The 10160-nt window shown below is 44.4% G+C and overlaps 1 protein-coding gene across 1 annotated transcript in view; it reads left to right on the top strand.

Annotated features, from left to right (window-relative positions):
• The window catches only part of LOC113425981 (uncharacterized), a 54838-nt gene extending 47857 nt beyond the window's left edge, over nt 1-6981 (top strand). Inside the window, 5 exon segments of the mRNA XM_026688294.2 lie at nt 22-422; nt 1451-1564; nt 2726-2852; nt 3629-5238; nt 5241-6981. Coding sequence (XP_026544079.2) covers nt 69-422; nt 1451-1564; nt 2726-2852; nt 3629-5238; nt 5241-5402 — 2367 coding nt within the window. The 5' untranslated portion in view covers nt 22-68 and the 3' untranslated portion in view covers nt 5403-6981.
• The last annotated feature ends 3179 nt before the right edge of the window (nt 6982-10160 follow it).

Genomic DNA, 10160 nt, shown 5'->3' with positions numbered 1-10160 from the left:
CGGGGCGATTGGCTAGGGGAGGGTCCGCCGTTTTCTCCCGTCAGGGCTGCCCTGAAGCCGGAGACCGAATGGAGGCCCGGGAGTCTCCCCTACAGGCGGGGAGCGGCCTCCCCGAGGGTCCCCGCAGCTCCGAGGCTGAGCGCTGGCGCTTCCGCAGCTGCGGCTCCCGGGAGGCCGAGGGGCCCCGGGCGCTTTGCAGCCGCCTGCACCGGCTGTGCCGGGGGTGGCTGCGGCCCGAGCGGAGCAGCAAAGCCGAGATGCTGGACCTAGTGGTGCTGGAGCAGCTGCTGGCCCTGCTGCCCCCGGAGCTGTCGGGCTGGCTGAGGGAGTGCGGGGTGGAGAGCTGCGCCCAGGCGGTGGCCCTGGCCGAAGGCTGCCTCCTCGGCCCCTCAGACTCCCCGGAGCCCGGAAAGGGGCGGCAGGTGAGGCACTTTCATCCTCTTCTACGCCTCGTTTCTCTTCCATGCACATAATCGCAGAGAAAAGACATCCAAACACGTGTTGGGATATAAATAGTAAATAGAATGTGGGAGTAACATTGTGGGACCTTATTCCCGCGTTCTATTTTCCCTCATACTTTGTCGTGGACTGGACAGCCATAATGCAAAAGATATCTCAATTCCCCCATCGGGGCGGGTGAGGAGAACATGTCATTTAAAACCCTCCCTACTTTTCCAGGGAGTACAAGGAGAATATCTAAAAATATTTTATTAATGTGGTCTTACACTAAAGATAGAGTTAATATGCATTACGGGCAGTGGTAGGATTCAATTTTTTTTACTACCAGTTGTGTGGGTGTGACTTGGTGGGCGTGGCAGGGGAAGGATACTGCAAAATCCCATTCCCTCCCCACGCCACTAACATGCTTTCCAGCTCCGTTCTATGCAGGGCGACCAAAGGAGACCCAGCCGATTAGCTGGGACTTGGGAGGCAGAAAATAGATGGGGTGGGGCCAGTCAGAGGTGGGATTTGCCGGTTCTCCGAACTACTCAAAATTTCCACTCCCGGTTGTCCAGAACTGGTCAGAACCTACTGAATACCAACTCTGATTGTGGGGCTTGTCTGGTCTACCTGGAAGGGCTAATAAATGTTTCCTAAAGTCAGGATTCCCCTCACCTAAGGCTGCCTGCTCAGCCCCACAGCTGCCCAGAAAGAGGCGGCAGGTGAGGCACTTTCATCCTCTTCTATGCCTCTTGTCTCTCTTCCTTGCACATAATTGCAGAGAAAATACACCCAAACAACACCTGTTGGGATGGTGTAATAGTATGTGGGAATAACTTTGCAGGATGGGGACAAGTCATACACTGGATAGTCATAATTTAAAAGATGTTTTAGTTCTCAAGTTCTCTGACTCGGGTTGGGGAAGTACAAGTGGAGAGGAAAAATGTAAGCCAAGTGAACACGATTACAGTCATTTGAAAGTGGATCATAAATCGGGCTGTTCTTTTAGTTGCAGGAGCCATTCATTGGGGAGATCTCAGCAGAGCTCCAGCGAACAGGAGATCGATCCAGTCCTTCTAAAGAGCTTCTTTTCAGAAGGATCCAATTGGGGCCACCTTGCCAGGTAAGTGTGGGTTTCTTATGAGAGGTTTTAAATTCCTTCCATTCATGAGCTCCTCTTACAACCAAATGCTGAGTCTGTGTGCATTGGAACCTGGTGTCTCCCCAGCATGGCCCACTGAGTCACATTCATTCATTTTTTAAGGTGGTTCTATGAATGCAAACAAAGGACTATTCACAATAATAATATAGTAAAATAAAAGGTAAGGTAATAATATATCATAAAAAAAAGATGTTTGGACTCAGGAAAGAGTGCAGAAAAGAGCAAAAGATGATTAGGGGGCAGCAACCAAAAAGATAACATTGCAGGAATTGGGTATGTTTAATCTAGTGAAAAGAAGATCTAGGGGTGACATCATAGCAGTGTTCCAATATTTGAGGGGCTTGTACACAGATGAGGGGATCAACCTATTCTCCAATCATCTGAAGGGAAGGGAAGAAACGATGGATGGAAACTAATCATGGAGAGAAGCAACCTGGAAATTAAGGAGAAATCTTCTAGCATTGAGGACAATTCAATTAACCAGTGGAACAACTTGCCTTCAGAAGTTGTGGATGCTTTATCACTGGAGGCTTTTGAAGAGACTGGATTGCCACTTGTCTGGAACTGTATAGTATGTCCTGCTTGAGCAGAGGACTGGACTAGAAGACCACCTTGCAACTCTGTTATTCTATATTAGGAAATGTATTTTATGTGTTGGAAGAGTTTCATCTTAATGTTTTGCAAAACACTTTTCAAATGAAGTTAAACAATAAAAACCATGAAGTGAAACAATGCAGGCTGGATTAAAACTTCAAAAATATGCCAACACACATCCATTTAGAAATGCGTTACGGCCCCTATCCTATTTTCTAAGCAATTTGCTGAACCAGACAGGTGAGGCCAAGGATACTGTCTCCCCAATTTCCTTGCTGAATTATTCTGGACCAGGAAGAGGCTCCTGAGTCAGAGCAATGTTGTTATTCTATTACTTAGATGCACTTAAGCCTAGATTGCTTGGGAATTTCAAAGACACAAGAATTATGGGGAGAAGAAGACTCAAGTCTGCTTTGCCACAAAATGTCCATTTGGTCTCTTGCAAAGCTCTTTTTTCTGGTTTGTGCCTGAAACATACAAGTGTTTCCTGGGATTGTCTACTAATGAAGATGTTGTCTCTCTTTCTAGAGTACTGCTCCCTTTGAGGAAGTGGCTGTGGATTTCACAGAGGAGGAGTGGGCACTGCTGGATTCTGGCCAGAAGGATTTATGCCGGGAAGTCATGCTGGAGGTTTCTAAGAATATGGCTACTCTGGGTAAGGATCCTCTTTGCTCTGGGTCCATTCATTGGGAAAGGTGTTTTCAGTGGGAAGGTAAACAGTGAAGATACCTTCACTCATTTGCTTAAGGCGGTGAGGACTCTACCTGGCCACCATCTGAATAGTAGCACATCTTTAAAACCTTTTCTAATCTTAAGAAAACAATCAAGGTGACACGTGTTTTGTAGTTAGCAAATATCCATGGAAGAGCTACTGCAGGAAAGAACTCTATCCATTTCTCCTCGATTCCTTTCAACTGCCAGGACCCTGCTGGATCACAATTCAGGGGCAGAGACAATTTAGGGGCAATTTTGTCCAAAGGTTCTCGTCACAGCCAAGGCCTTGGCAGAAACACTGACCATAGCTTTGGGGAGAGCCTTAGATGCTCCATGGAAATGCTTGGGCAGAATAACAAATCAGACTCCCAACTAAAAATTTCTTGAATTCCATTAAAATTCCTAGACAACAACTTGCACCTAAGGTCTCCAAGCCAAACACACGGCACTGCCTATCCTTAACAGTTGTAATGCAGCAGAGGACCAAGCTGAGCCCAAGGGAGGGATTAAACGTGTCATCAGTCATGAGTCCCTTTAAGCCCACCTAGAATTCCTTCGACCTACCATCAGTTGCTTTAGCCATTAGTCATTCAGATTCTTGTAGACAGTTTAAGTTTGCAATAAATCTTTATACCCATTTGAACTGCCTGGAACTCCTGATTTCTCTGCTGCTTGACATCTAAATTCTAATAGGAATTTCTATTTTCTTTTCTTCAGGCGATGGGCTGGAGAATGAGAATGATAAGCAGCCAGGGCTAATGCAAGTGCAAACAGTAAAGCATGAACTGGAAGAAATGATGTTTGGCCATGAAAGGGGCCTACAAATGCAAGTGAGAAGCCCCTCAGAAGATGGAGAGGAGATCTCCTTCATTTCTCTCCCTATTGAAATCCATGACTTCCTCACCCAACCAGGGAAGAGGAAAGGGAAAGATGGCAAAAGAGAGCAAAGTGAATTTGACTTAGAGGAATGTGGCAGAAGCCAGAGCACAGGAAAAGAGTATGTTACCAAACAGTATGGAAAATATGTCGATCAGTTCTTCTCTCTTGCTTTACATACAAAACTCTATGGGAAACACAAAGCACATACCTTTGTAAAATTTGGGAGGGATTTCATTTTGGGCAGAAAGATAAAACTCTGCGTGAGGTGTGGAAAGAGCTTCAGTAGCAAGAGTAATCTCAATCGCCATCAGAGGGTCCACACCGGTGATAAACCACATAAATGCATGGAGTGCGGAAAGCAGTTCAGTCAGAAAGGACACCTTACTCATCACAGAAGGATCCACACGGGAGAGAAACCATATACATGCACAGAATGCGGAAAGAGCTTTGCGCAAAAAGGACAACTTAGTTCTCATAGAAGGATCCACACAGGCGAGAGACTATATAAATGCGTAGAGTGTGGAAAGAGGTTTATTGAGAACAGAGATATTATTTGCCGTGAAAGGATCAATACAGAGCGGAGTCAATATAGGTGCATGGAGTGTGAAAAAAGCTTTACTGACAACTTTATCCATCATGAAATAATCCACCCTATAGAGACTCCCTACAAGTGCATGTCATGTGGAAAAGGATTTACTCAGAAAGGACATCTAACTCGCCATGAACGAATCCATACAGGGGAGAGACCATATAAATGCAGAGAATGTGGAAAGAGCTTTGCTGAGGAAGGACGACTTAATTCTCATAAAAGGATCCACACAGGTGAAAGACCATACAAATGCACAGAGTGTGAAAAGAGCTTCACTCAGAAAGAACATCTTACTTGTCATGAAAGGGTCCACACAGGAGAGAAACCTTATAAGTGCACAGTGTGTGGAAAGGGCTTCAGTAGAAACTCTTATCTGAACCGTCATCAGAGGATCCACACTGGTGAAAAACCATATGGTTGCATGGAGTGTGGAAAAAGATTCATTGAGAATAGAGAGCTAACTTCCCATCAAAGGATCCACACAGGAAACAGACCATATAAATGTCTAGAGTGTGGAAAGAGCTTTTTTGGCAACAAAGATCTTATTCGTCACCAAATGATTCACATAGGGGATAAGCCGTTTAAATGCCTGGAGTGCGGAAAGAGCTTTACTGAGAAAGGAAAACTTATTTCTCATAAAAGTATCCATTCAGGAGACAGACCATATAAATGCCTGGAGTGTGGAAAGAGCTTTACTCAGAAAGGAAAACTGAATTCTCATAAAAGGATCCACATGGGGGAGGGACCATATAAATGTATGGTATATGAAGACAGCTTTATGGACAACAAAGATCTTAGTCACTACCAAAGGATCCACACAGGAGTGAATCCTTATACATGCAGTGAGGATGAAAAAACCTTTTTAATGACTACGGGACCTTTATTTGTCATGAAGACATCCACGCAGGAGGAAATTATAAATTCATGGAATGTGAAATAAGCTTCATTGAAAATACAGGTGGTCCTCAACTTATAACCACAATTGAGCCCAAAATTTCTGCTGTTGAGACATTTGTTAAGTGAGTTTTGCCCCATTTTACGACCTGTCTTGCCACAGTTGTTAAGTGAATCATTGCAGTCGATAAAGTTATTAGCATGGTTGCTAAGTGAATCTGGCTTCCCCATTGGCTTTGCTTGTCAGAAGGCCGCAAAAGGGGATCACATGACCCCGGGACACAGCAAGAGTCATAGATATGAACCAGTTACCAAGTGTCTGAATTTTGATCACATGATCATGGGGATGTTGCAATGATTGTAACTGTGAGAAACGGTCATGTTACATTTTTCAGTGCCATTGTTACTTTGAACAGTCGCTAAATGAACTGTTGTAAGGTGAGGATTACCTGTAGTGTGCTCATAAAGATGCGCATGAGAAAAAGTATATATGGATAGTCCTTGACTTTCAAGTTCATTTAGTAATTTTAACAACGGCACTGAAAATAGTGGCTTCTGACCAGTTTTCACCCGACTATTGTAGCATCTCCTTGGTCATGTGATCAAAATTCAGATTCTAGCAGGGGTGGGCTTCAAAAATTTCAGCAACAGGTTCTCTGCCCAGTTGCTTGGTGGGTGTGGCCATGGTGGGTGTGGCCTAGTCGGCCTCCTGCACCACAGAGGGAGGGGCATTTTCACCCTCCACCGGATTCCGGAGGCTTTCCTTCAGACTTTGTGGTCAAAATTGAGGACTAACTGGAACTCCATGAAATGAGGTTAATTCAAAACAATCAACTTTTTCATCATTAAAGGATTCAGACACAGGAGGAGACTTTTTGTTGCATGAAACCAGCAGAGACATTTGGTTTGTATAAATTATATAAATACATTTGTTCCATGATTTCTCAAAAGGATTCAGGTACTTCCTCTATCCTTGGCACTTGATCAGAAAAATAGTCAGGAATACAGATTGGAAGTGAAGGGAAATATCTCTAGGAATAAGGGTAGCTCACATCCATCACGTGTACCTTTTTTGCATTCCAGCAAGGCTTCCCCCATGCAATCACTGAATGCGCCCTAAAAAGCCTCTAACCTGCCAGCTCCATAAAGTTCAAATTGCACAGACTGGGGATTCAACACGACAATTCCTTTTTCTCAGGGGTGTCAAACTCGAATTCAAGGAGGGCTGCATCAGAGTTGTGTTTGAACTTGAGGGCTGAAGGGGAGGCGTGCCACAAAGAAGAGGGAGTCAAGTTACTCTCCAAAGCACCTGAGGGCAGGAGAAGAAGCTGGAAGCTGAAGCTGGAAACTAATCAAGGAGAGAAGCAACCTAGAACTAAAGAGAAATTTCCTGACAGAACAATTAATCAGTGGAGCAATTTGCCTCCAGAAGTTGTAAATGCTCCAAACACTGGAAGTTTTTAAGAAGAGATTGGATGACCATTTGTCTGAAGTGGTGTAGGGTTTCCTGCTTAAGCAGGGGGTTGGACTATAAGACCTCCAAAGTCCCTTGCAATATTGTATTTCTATTCTATTCCTATTCTATTCTATCTGTATTCTATTCTGTTTCTATTCTATTCACCATTATTGCAAATATCTTTGATATATTTAACCCAAATCATCACAAACTGTCTTGTTTAATAGTAAATGAATAAATCTTCTGGCTGGATGCCTGCTCTTCTCTTTCCATCTCTCACATTAGCAGAGCCCTCTATCAGGTACACATACCTTCCAACTGTCCCAAAAACGCATCCCCATTTTCAAGGGAATTCTGAGACAAATGAAATCCCAGACGTAGAGGAGCTGCAATTAAACCAATTTCCAACCAAGGCCGCTTTCTTCATTCCAGCCCCTCCACCCCCACCGGTCGTGCCCACCATCCCCCTCACTCTCCTTCTCCACACACTCCCGCATTCGCCCCGTCCCCCCGACTGTTCCCGAATACCGAGTTCCAACGGCTCTCAACGGTCGAAAATGAACGGAGCACGCGCAGAAGGTCCCTATCGGTGCTCGCTGCCCAGGAGAAGCGGTCGATTGTAGGGGGGAGGGACTCGCCCAGGGCAGGAAAGCAGGGTCGCGTGCAGCGAGTTTTTTGTTTTTGTTTTTTTGCCTCTCTAGGAAATTGCGCTATCTGACCGGGCTCTATAAAAGGCCGGGAGGGCGAGGGAAGTTTTGGCGGGAACGATTTGTAGCTGTCCTGCTGAGGCGCTAAAGCTCTGAGGAAACGGAGCCCGCCTTCTTTCCATCTGGAATCCGGGAAAAGAGTGGGGCGGGGAGGGGTGGGCCGTGACTGAAGGCGGCCTTGAAGGGAAGCCGGAGACCGAATGGAGGCTCAGGGGTCTCCGAGGGCGAAAGCAGCAGCAGCAGCCCCCGCTGCTCTTCAGGCGGGGAACGGCGGCGGGGAGTCAGGCGAGGGAAGAGACAGCTTGAGCCGCCTCCCCGAGGGACCTCGGGCGCTTTGCAGCCGGCTGTGCCGGAGGTGCCTGTGGCCCGAGCGGAGCAGCAAAGCCGAGATGCTGGACCTGCTGCCCTCGGAGCTGTCGGGCTGGCTGAGGGAGTGCGGGGTGGACAACTGCGCCCAGGCTGTGGCCGTGGCGGAAGGCTGCCTACTCGGGCCCGGAGCCCGGAAAGGATCTACACAAGAGAGGGAACATACAGATGTATGGAGTGTTGGGATAGTCTTATTGACAACAGAGATTTTACTCGTCACCAAAGGATCCACTCTGGGAAGAGATCATATGAATGCAGGGAGTGTGAAAAAAAATATTTTTTCTCAACAAAGACCTTACCCGCCACCAAAGGATCCACACTGGGGATTGTCCATATAAATGCTTGGAATGTGAAAAGAGCTTTACTAAGAAAGGACATGATCCACACAGATGTGAGATGATATAAATGTAGTGTAGAAAGAGCTTTATCAACAACAGAGACAGTACTGTCACCAAAGGATCCATATGAGATAAACCATATAAATGCATTGTGTGAAAAAGGCTTTAATGTGTATGGGTCCTTTACTTGTCATAAAGAGATCCACAAAGGAGAAAAATGATAATTCATGGAATGTCAAACAAGCTTCATTGAGTGTAGTGCACTTCTTATGAAAAGCTGCTTATAGGAAAATCTGTCTAAATTAATGGAATTAATTAATTTACCATCCAAATATCTTCACAGGAGAAATGCTATTAGCACTCGTGTGTGAAAAGCTGAATAGTACATAGACTTATATACTACTATATATAGCATTGCAGCCCTCTCTAAGTGTCAACATATTACAGAGTCAACATATTGCCACCAACAATCTTGAACCTTCAGGATCGAACTGGAGGTGAGAATGCAGTTAGCCTGCAACATTGCATTCTAACCACTGCCACCATGGCTCATATATGATGAAGATAAAGTAGTGGCCTTATCTGTCATACGATAACAGATACAAGGGAGTTTCCGAAGAAATATATGAGATAATGAGTAAGTCAGTACACCACTGTCTTGCTCATCATACATTTTCTATACCTGTTTGCAGATATGGGAAACAGCATCTCTTTGGAAGTTCACAACACAGATCTTACCATCATATAAATGTGTGCAATATGTAACTGCTTCACTGAGTATAGTTGGCTGCTTGTCATAAAAGGATGTACAGAGGAGAAACCATATAAAACTGGAATGATCTTATGATCTTAATAGCAATAGCACTTAAGACATACACAGCTTCACAGTGTTTTTACAGCCCTCTCTAAGCGGTTTAGAGTCAGCATATTGCCCCCAACTATCTGGGTACTCATTTTACTGACCTCAGAAAGGTGGAAGGCTGAGTCAACCCTTGAGTCAGTGGGACTTGAACTGTCAAACTGCTGGCAATCAGTAGTCAGCAGAAGTAGCCTGCAGTACTGCACTCTAACCACTGCACCATCACCACTCTAATGCTCTTAATGATTATTTCAAACTAAGATCATTCCAGTTATATAGTTTGTACATCCTTTTATGACAAGAAACAATCATTATCAAAAGATGCAGTCATGGCAGAAGCTTATTAATGCATGTAAAAGGCAAAGATTTTGGTTTTACTTATTAAATTTATTTATATTTATGAAATTTATATGCTGCCTATCTCACTGATAAGGCAACTGTTTGACATGGAATCTTATTTACCATCCATATAGGAGAAAAAAATTAAGTGTTCAAATGTGGAAATAACTGAAGATGGATCTGTGACTTTACTTGTCATAGGATGACCCATACAGATGAGTTGCCATAGAAATGTACGAGAGAATGGGCTAATCACTAAAATGTATCATTGTCTCATTCATCTTACACTTTCTGTATGTATGGGAAATCTCTGAAAGGTAGTTACCTCTGTAGGGCTTGAACACTAGGTCTGCAATCAAAGGAAGTTAGGGCTGTATATGATAATCTGTCAACCATGGAAGGTGGGGAAAAAAGGATAAGTAAATGAGAAGCTAAAAATTGCAGTCTCGTGTGTTAGTTTGCCCATTCTTGGATTAGCAGGCTCTGCTTAGTCTCATGCCTTGGACAGCTCCCAGGTGAAATACTGTAATGTGCTCTAAATGGGGCTGCCCTTGAAGAGTTTGATACAAAAGGCAGGGATGTGGCAGTTATGTGAACTCCTAGAATGGCATATGCTAGCTATACCTCTACTCTGCAAGCTACATTGGTTGCCAGTTTGCTTCCTGGTCCAGTTCAAGGTGGTGATTCTGGAGGCATTTCAAGGAAGAAAAATCTTCAATTTTGCAAGTCTTTGAATTTTATTAATAAATTCTTATTAACTACAATCCTTCTAGTTTCCTTTGTATATTCTTTGCGGTATATGAAACCAACCATCACAGTCAG

This window comes from Notechis scutatus, chromosome 2, assembly GCF_049901735.1.
Source record: "Notechis scutatus isolate UNSWTSFEM ecotype Mainland chromosome 2, rNotScu1.2, whole genome shotgun sequence".
NCBI classification, from domain to species: Eukaryota; Metazoa; Chordata; class Lepidosauria; order Squamata; family Elapidae; genus Notechis; species Notechis scutatus.
The sequence above is the reverse complement of the archived record's forward strand: the minus strand, read 5'-3'. Positions and strand labels throughout refer to the sequence as shown.